Genomic DNA, 25,512 nt, shown 5'->3' on the forward strand with positions numbered 1-25,512 from the left:
AGACTCGAGATCCAGAGCACCTTAAGCAAAGTCATAGTGACCCAAGGGAAGAACCCAGAGAAGGCACAAACTTCCGAAATCATGGGAAAGAGGAATAACACTGGAGCAATGAATGCCCACAACCCCACAATATCAGAACCCGATAAAACAGAAAATCAGAGATTTCTAGAAGATCAAATCAGGAAAATAACTGTAGAAATAATAGAGGTGCTTTGAAAAGAACTCAGAGAGAGACAAAAAGAGATAAAGGACGCAATTAATGAAGTAAAGGCCTCAATTCAAAGCATGAACAACTGATTAGACCACATGGAGAACAGAATCTCGCTCTTAGAAGATGATCATTCCAAAAATGAACGCATAGTTTCTAATCTAGAAAAAAATATCCGACAGCAGGAATCTGACATTGAAGAAATATGGGCCCATTTTAAGAGAGCTAACCTAAGAATAATTGGAATAGAGGAGGGAAAAGAAAGTGAAACCAAAGGGATCAACAATCTCTTCAAGGAAGTAATAGCAGAAAATTTTCCAAACATAGAGCAAGAGGTTGATACACAGGTCCAGGAAACTTATAGAACTCCCTTTAGATAGGATCGGAGAAGAGGATCCCCTCGCCACATAATTGTCAAAATGACCAATGTGGAAGCCAAGCAGAGAATCTTAAAGGCAACAAAAACAAAGGGCCAAGTGACATTCAGAGGCAAGCCAATTAGAATCACTCCAGACTTCCCAAACCAAGTCATGAGAGCCAGAAGGGCTTGGAGTAACATATTCCAAACTCTGAAAGAAAACAACTTCCAGCCAAAAATTTCCTACCCAGCAAAACTTTCTATCAAATTAAATGGAAAAACAAGAAGCTTCCATGACAAACAGAAACTGAAGGAATTTATGTCTTCAAAACCAGCGCTAGAGAAAATACTCAAAGAGATTAACTACAAAGAAGAAATAGGTAACACACACCAGAACCAGAGAAACAAGATTCTCCATCCAACAGACAACTAAGATTGGTTATCTGTGGAGATTCATTATTTATGTTAGTCTTTTACCTATCTCTAAATTGTATTGTTTTCCTTTATTGTTGTTAATTTTTAGGATTTCTAGTTGGAATATTAATATACCTTCAGATATAGCATTTGGAAATATTTTATCCAATTCTATTAGTAACTTTTAACTCTGTTTACATTGTCTTTGGATATACAATATTTTTTTATTTTTTAGGAAGTTTGTATACTCTTCTGTTGCCTGTGCCATTGAAATCATATCCAAGAAATCACTTACAATTTCAATGTTGTGAGGTTTTATGACCTAGATTTTCTTCTAAAAGTTTATAGTCTTAAGATTTATATTTAGGTCTTTTATCTATTTTGAGTTAATACTTGTATATGGGATTAGGTAAGGGTCCAATTTTATTCTTTTCCATGTAATTATTATTTTTCAACAATATTTAGGTAAAAGATTATTATTTCTACCACGAAATGTTCGTGGAAACCTTGTCAAAATAACTTGACAATATAGGGAAGAATTTAGCTCTAGGCTTGTATTTAACTCCAATGGTTTATATATCTGCCTTTAGAACAGTACTACACTGTTTCAATTATTGTAGCTTTATATGGTTTGAAATCAGAAAATATATATCTTCTAGCTTTGTTCTTTTTCAAGATCGTTTTGGGCATCTAGAATCCATATTCCATATTAGGATAGATTTTTTTCTGAAAAATAAATATATAAATATATGATAGTTTCACCTAAAAAATACAAAAAAAATATTCTCTGGTAAGAAAGAAAGCAAAAAGAAATAATGAAATGTTATCTTTAAGTCATCAAAAGCTTGGTATCAGACAAATGAAACTGTTATGTGAGATTATCATTGTTAATTTTGGATAAATTGCTATAATACTAGATGTCAACCACTAAGCCAAGCATGGGAGGGAGGGATGGGGAGGGAATGGGGTGGGAATCGGGTGGGGGCTGACTGGGCGATGTGTGCATGTATGTCTACAAAAGTATGTATCCCAGTATGATGTATGAATACAGTGCACCAATAAAAAAAATTAAAAAAATAGAAGTTTAAAGTTTTTATTATTATTATAATATGCTTTTATTGGTGCATTATAAGCATGCATTATAGTGAGGTTTCGTGTGATAGAACCTTGCACATCGCACCCAGTATGTTTTTCCCTTGGATCCCACCCTGCCCCCTTCTTGTTTCCCGTTCATAATATTGAATTGTTATTGATAGCTTCAGAAATGTACGAAGGATTGTTTGAACTGTTTCTTTCATCAGGTCTCTTTTTTTCTCTACTCGATTTGCTTTTTTTTTTTTAAAGTATGAACCTTTAATAACAACATTTTTTATTTAAATGTGAAAAAAAAGAAATTGATTGAGATAAATGGGGAGGAAACAGGTATATTTTGGGTATCAAACTTAATGTGCCAGAATGTCCATATGAATTGTTCATATAACCTATTTATTAAAAAGAAAACTGTAGCGCTGGAAACTTTGCAAGTGCCAATACACCAACTCTGTAAAAGTACTGCTAGGCAACTTTGGAGATTTATAATTTAAAGCAATGAAATTCTATATAGGTTTATTTTCTTTACTTTCACATTTGTGAAGGAAATGTTTAACATGGCTTAAAATTTGTATAAATTAAATTGGAAATGTTGTTAGGAAACTCAGTAAATGTTTATGTCAGGGGAAGCATAAATGAAGAAAGGTGAACAAAAGGGCAGAGAAGCTTAAATTTACATAATTTTAGGAAAATTCATGAGCACAAGGCGAGGGCCATCAACTGGAGAACATTTCTGTTTAGCACTTTTTTCTTTGATTTTCAGGAGTCCTTCTGTTTTGCTGTTGTTGGGAGACAACAGCAAATATTACATTTGGAACATTTCCAGTTTTTGTGCTCGCTCAAAAAAAAATAATTGTAGCAATCAAGAAAGTGCCAATAAAAATAATTTGAAAATCGCTATAGACTTGAAGCGTATTTCTGTTGTGGTGGTGGTGCCGCTGATATCTGTTATGTTCTCAAAATAGAAATTTCTGTTTTAAATTTAAAGTGATCTTCAATATGTCCTGTATAATTGTCCTGCATCTCATTACTCAGCAACAGGGATGCTAAGATTTGGATTCCAGGTGATGTCGATGTGTCTTCACCCTGGTGTTTCTTCTTAATCAAAAAAGAGACCTTGGTCATTAAGGTCATTTAAAATATCCTCATGGTTTGTAATAATGTTTAGAAAAATCCGTAAGTTGTTTAATATCAGCAGCCTCTGTATACAGAAAGTACACAGTACCGTGCACCGAGTGCCCGTTGTCTTCAGATCATCGTGTTATATTCCCCATCGCCTCTGCAAGTCCAGTTCTGCGCCTTCGCTGGCGATTCCTTCTCTTTTTAAACAAAATGATTCGGCGACATAGAGCTGCTTCATGTCATTCTTTGCATGCATCAACCCTGGTTTTTCTCTCTTCCTGCATAATGGCCCAGCTTTTCTAAGGAGAGCTGTTGTCCCAAGTGCGATCTTTTACTAAAATGGGAATTGAATGAAGGTGGAACACAAATGGCTGGGAAGCAAAGGAAAACCCGCTCTTTGAAAATGACCCAGAAAGAAACAAGTAATAAACCGGAGTGGCCTCCACGAATAGCTGTAGAGGGAATTCTCAGTTTTCACACACACACACACACACACACACGGGAGAGAATCTCAGTAAGAAGCCTGCCTCTTCTTCTGTCTGGTCAGGACAGAGGGTTGATGCCAGTAGACTGCCAGATATGAGCAGAAACAAATGCATTTTATGAGTAACGGTTAAACATTGAAGCGTGCCGATTTGGAACACAAGGTACTTGGAGGAGTTGTCATCTCTTCATAATTCATGTTCATTGTTCCTCTAAGTAAAATATGTGTCTCTCTTTAGTTATTCTGTTAGGAATTGGACTTTAAAGGCAAGAAGGACATTTTTGATAATGCACATCTTAAGACTTTTCATTAAAGTACCAAATTTAAATTCTACCTTTTTGTGCACTCTGACATTTTTGTCTGGCATTTTCATTAATTTTGCGACATACATAAATGTAGCTGAAATGTTAACTGATCAATACTTTGTCTCTCTCATGTAGCACTAGCGCTCCATTCCCCAAGGACCACACAGCAGAACAGAAATTAAATGTGTAAAATATCAAATGTTAATGTTAAACACAGCAGCACTTACTGTATAACGACAGAAAAGGCTAAAACAATTCCAAATGGACAGATGGTACCACAAATTATCTACAATCACATTTAAAGATTAAAGTTTGTCCTGTAAAATAATTCTTTGACGCACACTGAAGTGTGTCCTTTTACTGATAGCTCAGTTGTCCAATTATTTTTGTGCTCATTACAGTGAGAAATGACAGTACTGAAAAGAAAGAGAGAATGTACACTCTTTTTTTTTTTTCTTCCTATTTTGTACCCACTGACATCCACAAGAACACAAATGTCTGGTCAAGAGCCTGATGAAAATTAGGCCCAATTTATGAGACATTTCCACGTCTACAATAGATTCCCACAGACAAGCACCCCACACGACTACATTTGCTCTGAGGCAGACAATATTCACGGCAACATTTAAAAACCTAAGTCGCAGCACTAAAAAACAAGGCCATTCGCAGAAACGCATTTGCTTCTCATTTATACCATCCCTTGCAGCCTTAGTTCAGCCTCTGCTGTCACCAGTGGGCTCTGAATTCTCCCCACCACACACAGGTAGTAGGTGACGAGGCTGTGGGTGCTCTAAGTCTGCTTTCCTTGGGCTTTCCACGTTTGTTGACACTGGGACACAAAAAAAAAATGACTGTTTTTCCACTTTGATTTCACAATACTGTATTTATTTTTGGAGAGTAAATTAGAAAAGAAAAATAAAATAGAATAGGAAAAAATAAAAGACACACATTATAAAGTTTACCGATCTGGGCCTAAAACCAAGTTGTATAATGGTACCCGTGCATTTGTTCCATGAGACAGCTGAACTTATGGAAGAGTGGGCCAAGTGGAACCACTATTATAAAAAAAGACTCAGGATCCATCAACGGGGCACGGTGGGAACAATATGTTTGTAACAATGGGGTGCTGCTTATACTCTTCTCATAATGGAAAACAGTTCTGCAATAAACTGGCAGAAAATGACTCCCATTAGGTCATGAGATCTTGAAAACATTTTGCTTTTAAACGTATCATTTAATATCTATAAGAGGAATGAAAATTCTATAACAGTTTTTTTTCTAAATTGTTATGATATTTAAATTAAAAGGCATATATTTTTTATTTTTAGTTTGTGGGACTAGGGATTGAACCCAGGGGCGGGGTGGTTCTACCTATGAGCTACATCTCTACGCTTTTTTATTTTATTTTTGTTTTGAAACAGAGTCTCACCAAGCTACTGCATGTTAGCTTTGAAGCTGTGAATCTCCTATCTTACTCTCTCAAGCACTGGGATTATAGTCACGTACCACCTTGCCCAGCTACAAAGTATATATTTAAAGTTTCTTTAGAAAAGAAATAATACGCATACTGTTTGGCCTTGGGCAAGGCACTTAACTTTTCTGTGCCTCAGTGTTTTTCCTCTGTATACTGGGAAAATAATATTTAATAGTATCATAAGATTGTTGGAATATTAAATTCATTAAACTAATATGTGAAAAGCAGCTCCTTGGCACCTAGTAAGTACTTAATACATATTAGTTCCTATCATATAAGAATCATTTTGCATCAGAATTTAATCTGGGGTTAAAGAGATAGTTGATAAAGAATTATGAAATAGTTTAGCATTCAAATAAAAGCTATAGGGGAAATGACTACAATGTTATTAATCTGTGTCTATCACAATTTAATGACTAGCTTTATTAGATAAAACTTTTATTTATCCAGTGCCTTTGAAGAATGAATTTTGCTGTATAAGAAAAATGTTTAGATTGACCCATTGGTTTATTGATTGGTCAACTGATTTAGCAGGCCATTTATATTGGGAGCTTATTATTAATGCTCTGCCAGAGAGGCCAGAATACCAAGATAAAAAGGCAGGGTTCTCATTCTCATGGAATTCCCATTCTCAGTTTAAAAAGTTTGATTTTGTTATTCATTGTTTTAATCACAGTCACTGGAATGTAATTTGGCCTTTTTTTTTTCAACGAAACTGTTAATATGATTCTTCTTCTACAACATATTCCTAACCAACATAGGTTCTCAATGCATTGAGGTCTCTTTATTATCTCTGGTTCACAGGTCCTTCCCCTCTTAATCGTTCCCACCCTCCTTTCTATCCAAGCCTCTCTCGTTCAGCTGGTGTTTATCGTAGGACTGAATTGGTTACAGACTCACCACCAGCTTGGAGAGATATTTTTTACATTTTCCCCCCATAAAGTTTGTCCGCTTTCTGCGAAATCACTCAAATAATATTAAGTACAAGTACCCGAGTTTCTTAGAAGTCTAGTGCCTTTTTTTCCCCCTTTTCTTTTCTTTTTTCTTACAATCAGAAGAAAACTGTGAAAAGGGCTGCCATATTGAATTCAGTTTACCCAAGTGACCTCTCAGGAAGCCAGGAGTTTATGAAGACTTAGACAACACACTGCTAGGCTAAAGCAAATGGAATTCAGAAGGAATGTTCCTCACTATCACTGTGAACTACATCACGATGTGAGACTCTAACGCATCGATAAAAGTATAAAATAAAAAAAGAATGTTTCTGAACAAGTGATGTCATTATATGCATTGGCCTGTTTTCAAATTCCACAAACAGCTGTGGGGAATGCTTTTGGAAGGAGTGAATCAAAAATGGCATCATGACCTTTTCAGTAGAAGTTTACTGCTGTTAGAAGGCCTCCGAGAACCTGGAAGTAATGATATAAAATATACATAGAAACCTAGTATCATCTTTCTCTGCAAAGTGCCTCTATGCTAGTGAAAAATTGGAACACAGTTTGTTCAAGCTACCCAATATATTTGTTATGTGAGAGAGCTGAGAGAATATTGAGAAGCCAGTGTTTCTTTTCTTTTTTTTTCCCCTCTCACACTTAATGATGATGACAATCACTTTCTTTAAGGAGACAACAACATGTCTATGGGAAGCAGGCTGCCTAACTTTCTGGTAACTTACAACACAAAGGGACATACACTCTCTTTGTTCATGTGCTCAGGCATTAATGAAAGTCCTATACAAGGCCTGAGAGGAGGACGGAGCCCAAAGTACTAAACAGATGTGCATACATTCATTTCAACGGTAACACTAAAATGTTGATTTGTTACTCTCACAAAGGCTCTTCTTGTAAACCCTCATAAGAAAGTCATATCTTGTGAAACTGGCAACTATGAGGAAGCATAAAGTGCTTGCATTCTACCCAACAACAAAATAAAATAAAATATTCCAAAAGATGAACCCCACTACTATTGAAATCCCGAATAAGCAAAAAGTAACACGAGACCAGAAAATCCCAGCTAAGACGCAGAGGAAAGTAACGTTTTGCATTTTCTGGCTCTGCCAGTTGGTCTCATCAGCACTTTTTAAATAATCAAAAGGCTACAAGTTGAACACTGTTAGAGGACTATTCCGATCGATCCAATTCTCACTGGTGACTTTTTAGAAACTGGAAATCTCAGAGATAATAAAACAGCTCTTAAATAGGTCATGTCTACTTCCAATGGATTCACATATTAAAGCTTTACCAACTACAATTCTACTGCCAAGAATGTTCATATTCTAGGGAAGAAAAATCCTAAAGAACGAATAAAATCAAACCAAGTATGGTCAAGACTATTAACGTTATTATTTTTCACGCTGAAGACTTTTCTTGGCTCTCCTATTGGGATTTAGAATTATGCAATATGCAAAATTTTACTTTTTATCTGTCACAGAGAAAATTATACATTGGCTGAGACGTCTTGCGTTCCGGAAATCTGAGGAAGGGGGGATGTATTCTTGGACTCAGACCTTGAACAATCCATCAGGTTTCTGCCCACGGCAAATCTGTCCAGTCGAGTCTTAAAATAGGAGTTTTAAAATGGCCACATCAACATAACTGTTACTATAGCCACAGAAACATGCAGCTATGATTATTGAATTTAATGAGTAACAATGTAAGTAATACAGTATGATCATACCACAAAAGCAGCGAGACTCCTTGGGGGTGAATCCCAGTCAAAGCAACTATTAACATAGTATGCAGCATTTACAAGCACCATGACACAACGTTTCGTTCTGATAAAGTTTCGCAGTAGCAGCTGTCAGGAAAATGAAAATATTATTAGAATTTGCAAGACTAACACCAATCGGATACGCTGCAAAATTCTTCAAGCTTATTGTGATTTAAAAAGGATTCAGAAAGTTAATAAAGTCATGCCAAGCAATTTGGCTCACAAGTTAAAGAAAAAGAAACGTTTCTGGAGAAAGCGGAAAGAACTGACTTATAAGAACAACTCCTTAGCCAAATATATTTTTAAAAATAATGTTATTATGCAGGTTGGATTCCTTTGTTCATAAAAAAAATTCTAACATATTTTAAAAATTGCTTCTTATGTACTATAGATCTTTATTAATTTTAAATGCTTAAAGCTTATTGTGGTTTTTAAGATTTAAGTGTTTTAATTTTAAGATGTTTCAAAGTGAATTTGATAACTTGAAATGTTTTTATTTATAATCCTAGAGAAAATCTTGTCAAGTATTGCCTATTAGAGAAAAAAGTATTTTCACCATTTTTGTAGGATTTCTTCTTTTTGTACTCTCATATTCTCTCTCTCTCTCTCTCTCTCTCTCTCTCTCTCTCTCTCTCTCTTCTCTCCTGCATTGAATTTTACCGACATTTTCTCATTATTTTTCATAATTTTGAGCTCTGGAAAAATTTATAGTGACTAAGTACTTCACAAGATCTTTTATTAAAAAGGTCTAAAAGAAATGACACAATTTCAATTTAAAATCTAAAACTGCAACATGACTTTAACAATAAAAACAATAACTTTTGTACTATATAATGGTTCAAGTGATTACATACAGGTATATTAATAGTTAAAATAATTATGTCTTCATACACCAAATACACTTCAATGATGATCTGATATTTTAAAGACGTTTCTGTGTAAAGTTTACTGAGGTATGACAAAAATATATATGTGTAAATGTAAGTATGTATTTTCATACCAGTTTAATGAGTTGGTAAAATCAGAATTCTATTTAGACAAAGCAGAGTCTTCCTGTTTATTTTATTTCTTGAACCCTATCACCTTCCTTTAAAAGGAACTTTTATTGTTTTTATCTATAATTGTGGAGAAGAGTAATCTATATTCCTATTTAGACAGACACTGCATTTGTAAAATACACATTGTGTTTAAGCATCCAAATAGTCCACTGTTTATGGTGAACTTATTAGATTTAAAAGAAAAATGTTTTTAGGTTTCCAATAGAACAGAAAATTATCAAATAGTTCAAGATACAAATAAGTTCAGCAAATTTCATAGCTATAATAAGTATATTTTACTTTATCTCTGCTGGATGTAAGCATTTTATAAAAGGAGTGGCTTAGCACTTTTTCCTAATTTGATATCAAACCAAATTTAAAATTCTAATTGATAGACATCAAGCTTAATTTAAAAATACTTCATGATAGAAAGATCAGATTTCCTGTTTTTTTTTTTCTTAGCTAAAAACGGCAAGGAAAGCTCAGTTCTAAAAGATTATAGTTAAAAATCTAATTAACAGGAAGGTTTTCCTTAAAAGACAGAGCCCTTTATCACTGGATTAGAGGGAAGAGTTGTATTCGGGGCTCAATTTACACACACCTGCATCATACCTGTGGGTGGTCTGCACGTATATTTGAACCTCCGCTTTTGGCGTTCTCATTTATACACTTCCTGGCAATCAACTTATACTTTATGTTTGAAATGATCATTCTTTGGCTAATGCATGACTACATACCCATTATAAGCAGCACCTACAGTATCCCTTTTCTTTTCTGACCACCCCCATTCAATTTATTAGTTTGGTATTTTCCTCGTTTGATCTTTTAAAGAAAAGAAGGAAGAGAGGAAAAGAAAGGAAGGAAAAAAAGCATTTTCAATATAAGTAGATGATCAAAAATTCCATCGTCTTCCCCCCTCCATACCTCCACAGTTTATTTGAATTTACTTAGATGTTTTACAGATTGAATCAGGTCTTCCCAGAGGGATTAATCTTTCCTTGCTTTTTACCTGTTTAGAGAGTCTGTTTTCCTCTTCAATGTACTTCTGTTCTTTGGGTATTAATGTTCGTAAGCTGGCTTTCACCTATATATCAACATATGTGTCTGTTATGATTTCATATATTACAAATGTTTACAAGTTTTTTTTTCACGCAGCTCAATTTCCAATAATTTCCTAAGTTTCAAAGTCCTGGCTGCTGTGCTCATAAAATATAAATGTATACAGTTGCACATGCAAGCGCTTCCCTTTCTTAGGCAGGCAGGCAGGCAGGCATCGGCCAGAGCACAGCCACAGAGGCAGGCGCCAACTGTAACGGAGAGTGTGGGTGTGCCAGGCAGTGGCAGAAGCGTATTCTCCAGGATACATCAAGGTTTAGAGAAAATGAGGAATGACAGAAATTCTCTACAAATCAGGAACAAAAGCTTTCATGAAACTGAACTCTTTAGCAGTACAAAAAAGCCAAAGTTAAGACTTACAGCATTAAAAATCACATCTATTTCAAGATAGATGACCCCCTTTGTTGGCCCTGTCAGCTGCTTGTTTTTCAAGACGTAGGCTTTCTGTTCACCATTTTGAATCTGCGGGAAAAGGACATGACAGCCGTCTGTCTCGCGGTCTCCACTGAATACACTCCCTCGGTGACCTTTGACCCCCAGCTGCTGAAACTGACAGAGAACCCAAAACAACTGTGGCAATTCTGACAAGTACCTGTTCATTACCAGGATCAAGTCTGTCAGGAAAAATTAACTATCATGGGATTCAACATGGCCGTGAATTGAGTATGTTAAAATTTTTAGTGTTCTTATTACAGACCTTGGTTGAGAAATGACAGACACAGAGCTGAGGTTTTCTTTCTTTCTTTCTCTCCTTTTTTTTTTTTTCCTTGAGCAAAAGCAACATAGAACAGTATGTCAGGTGAATAAAACTTACAGACAGCAATGGTATAGCAACTTTGCCCAGAAAGTCAGCACTTCGGTCCCGATCTTCATCATAAACTGTCACTTCAAGAACTGAATGGATATCTTTAATGTTGCTGCATAATAAATATATGTAAGGAAAAAAAGATTTCATTAGTGGAAAACAAGAACTAGGATGGTTTTGAAAATTCAGATAGTTCCAGCTGATTGTGTGTGCGTGTGTGTGTGTGTGTGTGTGTGTGTGTGTGTGTATGTGTGTTGATGTTATTTACATATACACATACACAGGGTAGCTTGCTATCTGACAGAATTTCCCACAATGCACCCAAGTTGACTACAGTGACAGTTCTATTATCGGGAACTTTGACATTGTAATTTCAAGTTATATATTTTTTAAATGAAATGTAATTTCCCACCTGGATGGGTAAGGAATAAGTTACTGAAAAAAAAGTCAGTAAGTAGCCCTGTAGTTTTTTAGATTTTCAATCTTCTCATTATAACAGATTTTATCTTCCCATAACCTCTACATAAAACACCATCAGGTTTGGTATCAGCAAGAGTCACAGTACTTTTTTTTTTTATAATAGACACTTCCTTTTTTTATAGCTTTCACCACAACATTTAGATTTTGTTAAGTTTATAGTAAAAAAAAAAAAAACCACAGCAGCATAGAGAAAATGTAACATTTATAGCTATTGTACTACCCGGGAATTTAGAAATTAAATAATATTCCATCATGTTCCAAAGGTATATTTGTTAATAAATAACTGAGTGATTTCTTTATATTTTTGTTTCTGAAAAATAAGTGCAAATTGTTGACAGCATTTATTCTTTGATCAAACTATTTGCTAAGAAAACATGAATTAAGAGAAAACAATAAAGATAAATATATTCATTACCAAGAAGCCTTCACCACATGTGAGGAGAGGCTTTACTAGGGCACAATCAATTAATGGCTTTGATAATAATCAAACCTATTCATTCAATTATGCATTTCAGAGAAAACCACTCTCCACAACCTTCTTAAAAGTGCAAGTCTCCTGACCAGGCTTTCATCTCTCATAAAAATGTAGAATTCCTTAAAAATAAATTGGTCAGATAATTAAAGCTGATTAGTTACTGGCTCTTACACAGAAGCATTATAAAGAATTAATGAGGAATTTAGCATTTCTTCATATACAAAAAATAAAATTGTGTTAGAAAACTTTTGAGTATTTCTTTTTGGAGAGTTTTCCTTTGTTTAGATTTCATTTCTAAAGCTCAGTTTTGTTTTTTTTTAAGTGAACTTAGGAGATACTGCAGAGTAGCATCAACAGCTCTTACAGCGCATGATTGAAAAGATTTACAAACTTTTTAAAACAAGAAGCAAATTAACTCAAAGGGTGTTTTGATATCTAGGACAATACTTAATATTCTTATTGTGCTAAAATGAAACAAACCCAAACCAAAGCATCTGCCGAATTCGTGACCAGATTGTTTGCTGATTTCAGCAATGGGACAAATGGAGCTTTGTCCTGCTTAGTGTCCATGCAACTGGGAAGAATCTCAATAGGAAGTATAAAGGGAAGAAGCAGTACGGCGACTCTGTTGATGGGAGAAAAACCTTATTTAAGTAATATAAAAAGCATGGTTTAAAAAAATGTCAGTGGAAACAGAAAAATGGCATACTTCTTTCCTTAGGTTTTATTCCCAGGAAGGCAGGAAGTTAGGAAACTGGGTTGTTAGCAAATGCAGGCCAAAGGCATTGAGTTGTGAATCAGTAAAGAAGACACACACACACACACACACACACACACACACACACACACACACACACTCTCTCTCTCTCTCTCTCTCTCTCTCTCTCTCTCTCTCTCTCTCTCCTTCCTTCCTTCCTTCCTTTCCTTTCTCCTTCCCTCCCTCGCTCTCAAAAGAAATACGATTTCACACCACTTTGAAATGAACTCGAGGTAATGGCTACTTACAAAGTAAAGACTTTGTTCCACTCAGGATTCAGATTTTTGTAGACAGTATGTGTTAGAAGCCTATCATTGTTCAGTTCTACCACACAAAATGGGTCACTTTTACCTAGGAGAGAGTTGGGGTGAGCACTTTTATTATAAACGGCACTCGCTGTCTACAACATCATGATTACGACTGTATCTTTTATTCCAAAACATTTAATAGTTTAAAAATGAAGTAAATCTTCAAAAATTGAAAAATTAAACATCAAATAGAGTTAGATATGCTGGATGACATTAGCAACCCTGATAATTCAGAACTACTTAGAACCTGAAAAAAGTGAAAGACCGAATTATACAACTGGAATTTCAATTTGCATCTTTTTATAAAAATAATACCGTAATGAGAGAGAATGTGATACATGTTCATTCTTGAATCAGTTTTTAGTTAATTCCATAATGACTATTTGAAATGTTTAGCTTCTTTATTCTTATACATGTATTTTTTCACTCATCTGATTGTAACAGGGATTTCTAACCAAGTTTATTTTGAGAGAACTGCTATGTTACAGATTTACAACACTTTAATCTGACTAAGGTTGAATTACTTTAGAGATATCTGCGGAATCACAAGGTGAATCAGATCCTCTCAGGCAGAAAAAGAAAAAAAACCCTGCCATTTGAAACTTAACATCCACAGCCAATCTACATGTTAAGAGCAGTGCTTTTTCCCCCCTGTTCACTGAAAGTAAAGGATTTGGAAATTATCTTCTATTTCAGTAACTCTGTTTCGCTATAGTCACATCTCATCTGCTTTATGTTTTGTGATGTTCTCAATATTTTTGTAATGTCTCGTCCTGCATTATAAAAACCATAAAGTCAGAGGCTCTATGGGGGTGGCATTAATGGTATTAGTGCAGCATGTAATTTGTTTGATACCTTATACAAATGACAATGGAATCAATATTTAGACAAAGCTGTCCAGAGGTCATATCTTTTGAACTACAATATTGATTTAGACTACATAAGAGGTTAATGTGCATATTATTAACTTTAATGACAAAGAATAATTGTTTTAAATGCACTGTGAATTGTAGTCGCAGTGGTTTGCACTTGTGCAAAAGCTTAAATATCACTGAAGACTTTCAATTAAATTTTAATGAGAAGGGATGTACTAGCTCTCAGTGACAGATAAGCTATGTATGTATCCTTGCACAGCAGTATTAATTACTTTCCATACTGCAATTCTTAAAAGAAGCTGTACAAACTTGGACTCACCTTTAATTTATTAACAGATTCAATGTGTGTGTGTGTGTGTGTGTGTGTGTGTGTGTGTGTGTGTGGTGTTAGTTCAATGGTCTCACATACCCCAGGATAATGGCATACATTCACATAATGATAGTCTTCTCAATTCGGATTTTTAGGAATAATTTTCAGTAAGGAACAGAGTTTTTTTTTTTTTGTGGTACTGGGGTTGGAACCCAGAGGCTTTCTACCTCCGGGCTATACACCCAGACCTATTTTATATTTTATTTGGAAACAGGGTCTCACTAAGTTGCTGAGAGCTTCACTAAGTAGCCGAGGCTGGCTTCAAACCCGTGCGATCCTCCTGTCTCAGCCTCCCAAGCGCGGGGATTACAAGCATGCGCCACCACGCCCGGCAGGAACAGAGTTTTGGAAGTCTTTAGGTCTGATCAACATTTCCCTTCTAGATTAGAATGTGTATTATCTTTACCCCATTTTTATTATTCCTCTTGCCTTTCTGTTCATCAAAATATTTTATAATCTGTTTTATGTGGCACATCAACAATTTTATTTTATCCTGTAATTTTTTTTTTTTTTTTTTGGTGTGGTACTGGGGATTGAACCCAGGAGCATTCTACCTCCAAGTTCTCCTTCAACCCTATTTTACTTTTTTATTTTGAAACAGTCTCATTAAATAGCAGAGGGCCTTGTTAAGTTGCCGATGCTGGCCTTGAACCTGTGATCCTCCTGTCTCAGTCTCCCAACTATTGGAATAACAGGTGTGCGCCACCATGCCTGACTTCTTCCATATAATTCTGATACAAGCACAAAAAAGGCAGGCTCAAACAGTTTTTGAAATACATTTAAAAGTAAATGCCTAGGAAAGTCCTTCAAAATAAACTGCCTTGCCGGGCATGGTGGCGCAAGCTTGTAATCTCCACGCTTGGGAGGCGGAGACAGGAGGATCGCGCTGGTTCGGAGCCAGCCTCGCTGGCTTAAGAGATCCTGTTTCCAAATAAAAAAAATATATAAAATAGGTCTGGGAGTGTAGCCCGGAGGTAGAAGGGCTTCCAGGAATCCCAATACCACCAAAAAATAAAAAATAAAAAAATAAACTGCCATATCTTAATAGTTAATAGGCCATATATGTAGGAAAAGCTAGGCCATTTTAACTATAAACTAATGAATTTAATTTTTATTGTGTACAATGCACCAGATAGTATTCCATGCATTAGAGAGATGGCAGTGTGAAAAAACTAGTTTAAAAAGCCCCTGACCCCATGGAGTTTGCAAGAAGGCACTGAATACATGTCACAGTGTTTTAGGCATAAGTACTGGCGAGAAAAATAAAGCTGAGAAAGGGGATGGAGAGTGCTAGGGTGAATAAAACTTTCTGATGGGCTGCAGAAAAGGTATCTCTGAGAAAGTGAGATACAGTTGAAGAAATGAAGGAAGTAGGAGAGGGAGGATTGTGTCACCCAGAGGAAAGGCCCGGGAAGTGGCTGTGCCTGGTATTTTTGGAAAATCCAGGAAGCCCATGAAATTGGAGGAATGGATGGGGAGAGGGAGGAGAAGAGTAGAGGCCTCGGAAAGGACCTGGCTCTCACCTGAGAGAGGAGCTGCGGGAGATTGGAGATGAGGAGTGACAAGATTTGATGTGCTGTTTGGACAGTAAGGTAGCTCAAGGGCCATGGAGGTGGTAGGAACCAGAGTTAGGAAATTATTGCAATAATCTTGTGATGGAAAATGGTTGGATTCTGGATATATTCTGAAGGTACAACTGGCAGAAACTGCAGATGTCAATATTGAGCAATCTAATATGTCCTGGTATTATTTGAAAATGGAAAACAATTCATTGAGCGTAGCCTAGCCAGTCCTTCCTCTCTCTCTCCCTACCTCCCTTTCTTCCTTCCTTTCTTTTTTTCTTTTTCTTTCTTCCTTTCTTTCTCCCTTCCTCTTTCTTCCTTTCTCTCTTTCTTACTTTCATTCTTTCTTTGGAAAAAAGCATTCAACAAGGTATTCAAATCAAACTGAATAACTCTAGAATCTGACAAAGAAGAAAATTTAGGTAAGAACAGGCAAGTTTATGTCTAATTTGTATCCTTCTTTTACTCCTAAAAGTTACCCTTTTACAGTTTAAGTAGTAGATGTCAACATCCAGTCTTTTTATTTTTATTTTTTTACTAAATTTAGAAAGTACCTTCTGCCACTGCTAATTAGGGTAATTAAAAAGTAATAGTCATTTCAGTCAAAATAATAGTAACTATACAATATCAAATTCTATAAACTTACCAGTAAAATTATATAGTATGGTTTTATTTTAAAGAACTGGCTACACATAGATAATGTGCTTATCTGGATAGCTAAATAAGGCTCTAAATGACTGGCTTCTCAGCTCCTAGATTTTGTAGATTTGATTATATGCCACTTAAACAAACCAAAACCATTAGAGAAATGCCAATAATGGACCTAAACACTAAATATTTTTTAATTCTTAATTTCATCTTTTTATCATTCCATTTAGACACAGGGATATGCTTCTCTGTCTGCTGTGAGGACCTGAGTTTTGGAGTTCACTATGGGATGAAGTGTTGATGCCCACACAGTATACTTTATTCTGTGATGCTCCAAGGAATGATATAAAGCAGTCCCTGTAATGCTTTTATCCAGTATCATACAGCTAGAAGTTCAAGAAATGAAGGCAACATCCAAAGTTGAACTATCTTGTATTTCATATAATTTCTGGCTAAAGAGCCTAAATGTACAAGAGAACACAGATGATATAAAATAATCTTTTCTCTTACTCTCATTCATTTTTGTCATAATACTAAAGCAAACCTGTGGGTACTAACAGGCTATTACTTAAGCCCCACCACTTTCCCTGTAAAGCATCTATCCATCTCCCAGAAATGCAAAAAGCTGGAGAATTTGGTTTAGACGGAAGACCAGAAATTGCATCAGTGCAGTGTGGGGCTGGGAGCTGTGGCGTTGTTTGCTTTAACTGCTATGAAAGTTAGAAGAGAATCTTAGCCTTCTTTGAGAACATGGCAATTTTCCATGTGGACAATTTTCTAGAGAGAAATGTGAATGCTTTTTGAAGCATTCATTACTTATTGAGTGTCTGCTCTGCTCACCCCAGAATTATAAGTATGATTAAGATATTGTTGAGCTCTCAAGGCACGCACAATTAAGCATCATAGACATGTAAATACACAATTAAAATGCGGGGTTGTAAGTGCTATCATAAAGGTAAGTGAAGAGTGCAGAGGGGGCAATGAGAAAGAAGCACATCGTTCTATAACCATGGCCAGGAAAGGGAAAAGGCGGCAGAGACTTTTCCCACTGGAGATGACCCAAGTGATCTATGGTGGGTGTACATTTCTATCACTGGCATTCATAGAAAGGAAGGGTGACCACATAAAAAGTGGACTTTAACAATTTATTATCAGAAATATTTACTTTAAATCTATTTGTGGATCTTCTTGATAAAGTATAACACAAAAATCTATATATGTATGAAATTACTTTAAAATAGATACCTAAAACTACTGTGTTAGGACTAAGACATTTATCTACACTTTAGTTAAATACCAAAGGCTATTTCTTATCCTATTGAGTTTTACACAGACAAAAATATTCCAAGGGAATTAACATAAAAAACTCTTACTCCATATCAACTAAATCTGTAATGAATTTTAAAGCATATACACTATTATTTCAATTCTTCTTTGGGTAAAAAGACATTCCTACACACACACACACACACACACACAAAAAAAAAAAAAAAAAGACATCAAAACTGACTCCAGTGGGCATCTTGTCTAGCAATCTACAGAATGGCACCAAGGACAAAATAAGGTGGGCTGACTGGCTAATTCCCTCTCACTTTTAGCCCATGTTCTCTGAGGTCACAACACTGACATGTTGATAAAGACCTGTGGGAAAGTCTTCACTGCCTCTGACCTCTTGCTATTTGTTTTGTGGCTAGTGCATGAGTTCAATTTGTTCAAACTACTGTCTTAAACATTACAGTCACTCAAAAGATATTGAATGATAATCTTGCACCCAGAATAGAAAGTTAATCTGGATCTGCCAGTGGTGGGCTTTGTCCAGGGCCACTTTGCAGTTAACAAGTAGTACAATTTGCTGGATGTGGTATGTTAGAAAAATACAGGGAGGGTGGGACCTAGTGACCACTTCTTTGTTGCCATATGCCTATAAATACAGAAGGCTTGCAGTGGCATGAAAAATAATTCATACCCATGGGGCACTTTTATTTTGGTCCTACCCTGCACAAATTAAGCTCTTTGGTTTAATTTCTTCAGTTGCCACAGTTTGAAATGGCTATATTTTAATCTTTTTTATTATAATCGAGGTTACCATCTGTCCTTTCTGCAAACTAAATTTCAATCATGACATATAATAATGTTACCGTTGACAGAATTCCATAGGGTCCATTGGAACAAAAAGCAATGTATGTTGAAGATGTCTTCCAACCCTCTTCTTATCACTAGAGATGGGCTTTGACCCTAGTCTTTTTCATCTGCTGACCTAAACACCTTTTAAACATCTGATTGGTAGAATTCCATTAACTGACATTCTTTACCAGGTCCCCTCAGGGTCTTATTCTGGGATTGAGTAATAATAATAGGACTTCTTTTTTTCTAAGTCATAAAGCAGGTTTCACAGTGGCAAGAAAACTGACACCCAAGAGTCATGGCTCTCAACCTATTAGATAGAATACACCTTTTTTCGTATTGAAGATTTCGTAATGCCATCTTTACTATCCTGAAATAAAATAAAATGGATCATATGCCATTTTAAAATTTAATATAATGCATTAGTTCTTTTATAAAGGGGGATGAAATTGAAAGTTATTCACTATAATATCATGCATTGATTTATTAAACAAATATTTATTGAGTGACTATTATGTGCTAGACCGTAGGAACAGAAAAGAGAAAGGTCTCTGCTCTCTTGGAATTTACTGTGGAGGGGAGAAGGGAGGAGAATAAATATTGAATATAATAAATAAACTGTATCATATGCTAGAGAGCAATTAATGGAGAACAGAAAAATAGAATAGGGTAAGAAGTTTGAAAGTGTGTAGGAGGGTCACAGTTTATAAATTTACTTTGGTGGTTGAAACAGGCCTCAGTCAGAAGACAAGGACTGGGCAAAAGACTGAAAGAGGTAAAGCAGATGCCACATGGGTATCTGGAGAAAAGTGATCCAAAGAGAGGCGATAATGAGATAAAAATCCTGGTGCACAGGGTTTCTGACACTAGGGCACAGTAAGCAAAGCGGAGACAGGTAGATGTCACAGAAGTAATGGGAACGAGATGATGAAGTGCCTGGGATGCCAACTGAGTCTTTAGTATAAATTGTGTAAAATGACAGCCATTCCCAAGGCTTAAGTAAATAATATTTCAGGATGCCATCTAGATAATCATGAAACAGATTTAAAAACCATATCAAAATTTAAATGTTAAATTGACTATTTTTAGTCATGCAAGACATGGGAGAATTTATATTATAAAGACTTTGTGATGCTTTGTAGGGCATTTAGCATCCCCAGCTCCCAGCTGCCAAACACCAGTGGTCCTTCTCAATCACTATGGTTACTAAAATTCTCTAAATAAAATCTCTAAGACACCCAAAAGGGCAATACTATTCTCTCTCTAGTTGAGCATCAATGCTCTACATTAATGGCTTTTATATATTTTGGTCTTAGAAACTCTTAAGAATTATTGAAGATCTCAAAGAGTTTTTGTTTATGAGTGCCATATCTGTTAAAATTTGCCATTTAATAAATTTAAAAAATAATGTTAAAATTTATTGATCCACTAAAAATAGCAATAATAAATATATGCCACGTTAACACGAGAGTGAGAAAGCATTTGTAAAACTTCATTGTACATTTCTGAGAATAAAAAATGCAAATGGTATCATAGTATTATTATGAAAATAGTTTTGGCTTCCCAGAGATTCCTGGGCCACACTTTGAGAGAGAACAATAACTAGAGAACAATGAAAACAGGTTAAAGCCAAGTATAAATAGAATTTTGTTTCCTTTGGAACCTAGAACTAAATGCAAAATAGTATTTCTAGGATTGCATGTAACTAGATTTATTCTTAAGTACTAGAATTGAACCTTCTTGATCTATTATGGGAAGCTTGAGATTTATAACCAAAGAATGGGAAATGAAATGAGACCAATGAGAAATCAGAAAAGAAAGAAAAGGAAGACTAAAGACCTACAAAATAAGGAGAGGCCATGAGAAAATCATGCCCGAGAGCATGATAAATTAAGAGCATAGATAAATTACAGTGAAAACATGGAAAGGCTTCACGTTCAATTTACTTTAATATAAAACTATTTGTAAATGATTTGTTACAAAGGTGGAAACTCAAAAGTCATTTGGTCTAAAATGAGTATAAATAAAAATATAGTATAAGATCCTTTGCTTTTGCAAGCCTTCATAGATACTTTCAGACACAAAGTACTTATTTAGACTCTTCCACATGTTTCATGTGGAAGAAACACGAGGCTTTAAATTAGTTTCTCTATAAATAAATTAATTAGCTGGAAAGATTATTTGCAACAAAAGACAAGTGTAAGGCTTAAAGAATAGGTTCTGAACTAAGTGTGGCAGAGAATACCTGTAATTCAAGTATTTGGGAGGCTGAGGCAGGAGGATCACAGGTTCGAAGCCAGTCTCAACAACTTAGCAGGAATCTCAACAATTTAATGAGACTCTAACTCAAAATTAAAAATAAGCTGGGTGTGGTAGCGCACGCTTGTAATCCCCATGCTTGGGATGCTGAGACAGGAGGATCAACAGGTTCAAAGCCAGCCTCAGCTACTTAGTTAGTGAGACTCTCGGCAAATTAGTGAGACCCTGTTTCCAAATAAAGTATAAAATAGGTCTGGGAGTATAGCCTGGAGGTAGAAAGCCCCTGGGTTCCACCCCCAGTACCACCAAAAAAAAAAAAAAAATTAAAATAGGGTGGGGAATGTAGCTCAGAGGCAAAACACTCTGGGGCTCAATACCCAGAGTAAAAAAACAAAGCCAAAAGTCCTATATTAGGTGATTAAACAATATATATATATATATATATATATATATATATATATATATATTAACTAATCAAAGGCAACACAACTGACAATTGTCACCTGTCAAGTCTTTACCTTTAGAATGACGACTTTGTATTTTTATTTCTTTTATAAAATTTTAGAAATCTGTTATTCATCTTAGCACCTACTGAAGCATCTCAGAATCTGAGGGCTTGGAAAGAAGTCTTCAGGCCAAGTGGAATGGCCCATGTAGGGTGTGACTCCCCACTGCAACCAGGTGGCTATGCAGGCTCTGTTTTAACAGTTTCAGTGATGGGAAGTCCATCTACTTCACAGGAATATTTTGATCTATTTTTGGCAATTATAATTTTTGGAACAGGTTTCTTTATATTGAGCATAGAATTGTATACCTGTAGCTTTTATCTATTTTTATTTACCTTCTATAGCAATTTTTTTTTTGTGTGTGTGTGTGTGTGTGTGTGTGTGTGTGTGGTAGTGGGGTGGAACCCAGGAGCTTTCTACCTCCGGGCTATACTCCCAGACCTATTTTATACTTTATTTGGAAACAGGGTCTCACTAAGTTGCTGAGAGCCTCACTAAGTAGCTGAGGCTGGCTTCGAACCCGTGTGATCCTCCTGTCTCAGGCTCCCAAGCGCGGGGATTACAAGCGTGCGCCACCACGCCCGGCCATATAGCAATTTTAAAATCTATATGAAATGATGGATGTAGAGTGTAGAATGTTAGGGAGTATGAGATCAATGTTCATTACACTCTTACATGTTGAATGCTAAAGCTTGCTAAATATCCATTCTACCTTCCAGACTTTCTTCCTAAACCATAGAGGCCAGGGAGATAAAGTGACATTTTCAGACTCTCTTGCAGCTACAGATGATTAAATACCTTTCTGATTAAATTTGCTAGAAGGCAGCTTGCTCTCTGGAGCTGCACATTGGCTATTACTTCTCTTCTAGCTCCTATCTACACCTTCTCCATGTCAACTTTAGATAACTGGCAAAAGAAATCATGTTTTCAGTATTTTCCTGTCCATAGTATAAGTTAGTTGGTGGTTTAAGAGGAAGGATCTAGATTAGTATGCCTGCTCTTCCATTTATGAGTGTGTGTGTGTGTGTGTGTGTGTGTGTGTGTGTGCGCGCGCGCGCGTGCATTAACTGGATAAATCACTTACTCTCTTTCCACCTCAGTGTTCTAATTTATAAAGTGGGGATAGCATCTAATCAGGTTGTTAAGAGATTAGTTGTGATTATCCTTGTATCAAGTTCACAGCAATGTCTGACATGTGTTAGAGCTCAATAAATACTGAATTGCCATTATTTTTGTTATATTATCATTATCATCAAAACACTCTCCATTGACTTAATTATAATTTTAAAACTCTAGATATCCCAGGTGAAAATTCTGTTTAGTTTGTCATTATCCTTTAAAGAGGAGCTTCCAAAACTGGATTCCTATCCCAGCAGTCTGACAAGTATACTATACAGTATCATTCTCAACAACCCACATTTATTCAATGTAATAAATAGGTGTATATAAAATTTACTGTCATAAAACTTAAACTCAACAAAGAACCTAAAGCCTTTTTTATATTTCCTACTATAAATTAAGATATTTCCATTTTTAAAAACTCAGACAGGAATTTAGATTTATACTTTTTAATGTTCATTTTGTTGGGTAAAGCCAATTATTTTACTCTGAAATAATACACATACTTTGTATGTGTATGTGTATATGTACATGTTTATATATATAGTGTGTATATGTATATATACATATATAAATATATAAAATACTTATATTTTATATATGTAAATATAAAATATAAAATAAATTAACTTATAAATTATATAAATTAGTCTTATATAAAATAAATTAACTAGCCCTCTTAGTAAGTTGACAAGAAAGCTTTCAATTATCTCCTCATAGTCATTAGTAAATACAGTAAACAAGTTGGACCAAGGGCAGAGTCCTGTATTCCTCCCTTTGACATCCCCATTGACATCAAACCTTCAATCACTTTGAGCTTGGCTGTATAGTCATTTATGATTCTATCTATGCTGCTGTATATCCATGTAGTAAGTTTTTCTCTAAAAAATATTGTTTAAGTTCAAATCTTCTGTGTTGGCCACATTTCTCTGATCCATTGTTCTAAGAAATATATTGCTTATTTATAGAATTATATTGTAATATAAAAATATAAGGAATGCTTTATCTTAAAATGACTGTAGCATCTGAAAGCATTTCTTTAAGCACTGAGTGAAGTCCTGATGCTAGCACTCTAAGCCAACAGCAATTCTCTATTTCTTTACTCAAAGGATCATTTTGTAATCTTAGTTCCGCAGAACCCGATTAATTATTTTATAGTATTTCTCTTTCCCTCATTTCCCATTGATAGTGGGACCACCACTCTCTCAGCCCACAGTCCTTCACCTCTAGAGCATATCAAGCCCAATTATTAATCTCTTTTGTCATCCCACCTATTCTTCCAGAGCAGTATCTTCTAACCACGTGACCTGAATATGAATCACACATGATTTCTGTAATTCCCTTGAAATCACTGGCTCAGGCTCAGACCTCACCAGCCCATGTGCCAAGTTATGATTTTTATTTCCATTCCAACAAATATTTAATATCAACTGTTTGGCTTTTGAAGAATATTTTTACATTTCTAAAATTAGAATATGATTAATTTTTAAAATGCAAATACTACAAGAAAGAAACTTATTTCTGTGTAAGATGTGGCGGCACAAAAGAAGAGCAATGATTTTTTTATTTCTTTGCGATGTTCCTTTTACTTAGCCTCATTCTTAACAAAGAGATTTATAAACTATTGCGACTTCTTGAGCTTATATGTGTATGTATGGGTGGGTGAGTAGTACTGTTTTCTAATTGGGTATATTATGATAAGATTTTTAGGTGTTGGATATTTTTGTTGCATTATAAATTGGATAACATATCTTCTCAAAGTATACCGATTGCTTAAAAGTCTTTTGTAGTATGGTTATTTAAAAGTGAATAGGGATAATATTGGCTTACATAATTGAAATAAAGCATATTTTTCCTGGAAAATTTCAGTGCCCTTTTTTTGGTGAAGACTTAGGGTTTTTTGTTTCAAGCAATACAATTTTAAGACGTTAAGATAGCAAAAGTTAAGAAACTAAGAATACCTGCCCACCTCTATTTGGTAAATTCTTTTGCCCTTGATGACTTATAAAAATGGGGACCCACCCCACTCTATTTTATACAGTCCATGGAGTGGAACTAGGTACAGTATTGTGGCTATGTATTTTCTTTTCTTCCAACATAGGTTTCACATGATGATCACAACATATAAAGCTAAATCTATCAGATATATTCAATATCATTAAACATGATAATGACAATTAAGGGCTTATACTATTAAAAATTTAAACTGCTAAAATCCTATAAAAGAATCTATTTAGCTACTTCTCCCAGTAGCATAATTGTTTTCTGCAGGCCATATTAAAAAACAATTGCATGCATCTTACGCAATTTTCTAGAGGAACACAACTTAATTTTAAAGGACGCTATCTCGTCTATATTATGTATATGTGCTTGGTATCTCTCCAACTTTATATAAAACTTTCCAAGAGCAGGCTTGCCTTTTTCTGTACAGCTGCCTTTTCATTTTCTTTCTCTGAATAGACCCATAATGTTCAGGGAAAATACCAAGAATAATAAATCCCCATCTCTGTATAAAATACACCTTCATGACACACTCAAGCTGGAAATCACAGGGACCAATAAAAATGCAGGCAGCCTACTGATAATGAGGTCAGAAATACAAATAAATTTACTTTTAATGAAGACTGGAGGCACAGTAATCAAAGTGTTAAAATTCATTTCATGCATATCTCATTTGCTTCTTAGCTGATATTTACCACGCAATGCTGTGAGAAAGGAGATGCTCCAGATAAATGGCTCAATTAATTGTACAGAGGTAGACCTCTTTGAGCTGAGCCGGAGCTGTGAGCTCTTTATTAAAAGCACTATTCTGTAGCCCCTAACCTTGTTCCTTGACTCCTCTCTGGTTTCCAATTTAAACAAGTCCCCATGCGGCCAGCTCTAAAGGGCTTTGTCTCCCTGTCATTGT

At 35.4% G+C, this 25,512-nt stretch overlaps 1 protein-coding gene across 14 annotated transcripts in view; it reads right to left on the reverse strand.

The window, feature by feature from the left end:
* Nucleotides 1-25,512, reverse strand: part of MCTP1 (multiple C2 and transmembrane domain containing 1) — a gene marked incomplete at both ends in the record, with an annotated part of 619,238 nt that overhangs the window by 167,213 nt on the left and 426,513 nt on the right. For 12 of the 14 annotated variants that reach the window (XM_080719329.1, XM_080719323.1, XM_080719335.1 and 9 more), the window contains 5 exons: nucleotides 8,131-8,250; nucleotides 10,210-10,284; nucleotides 10,677-10,778; nucleotides 11,131-11,233; nucleotides 13,082-13,184. The exons of 1 other annotated variant lie outside the window; for it this stretch is intronic. In XM_080719329.1, the coding sequence (XP_080575455.1) occupies nucleotides 8,131-8,250; nucleotides 10,210-10,284; nucleotides 10,677-10,778; nucleotides 11,131-11,233; nucleotides 13,082-13,184 (503 nt within the window). Of the gene's footprint in view, nucleotides 1-8,124; nucleotides 8,251-10,209; nucleotides 10,285-10,676; nucleotides 10,779-11,130; nucleotides 11,234-13,081; nucleotides 13,185-25,512 lie in introns of those variants that run through there. One more of the 14 variants, XM_080719327.1, reaches the window with a different exon arrangement.

Source organism: Muscardinus avellanarius, assembly GCF_963383645.1.
Source record: "Muscardinus avellanarius genome assembly, chromosome: 1".
Classification (NCBI taxonomy): domain Eukaryota; kingdom Metazoa; phylum Chordata; class Mammalia; order Rodentia; family Gliridae; genus Muscardinus; species Muscardinus avellanarius.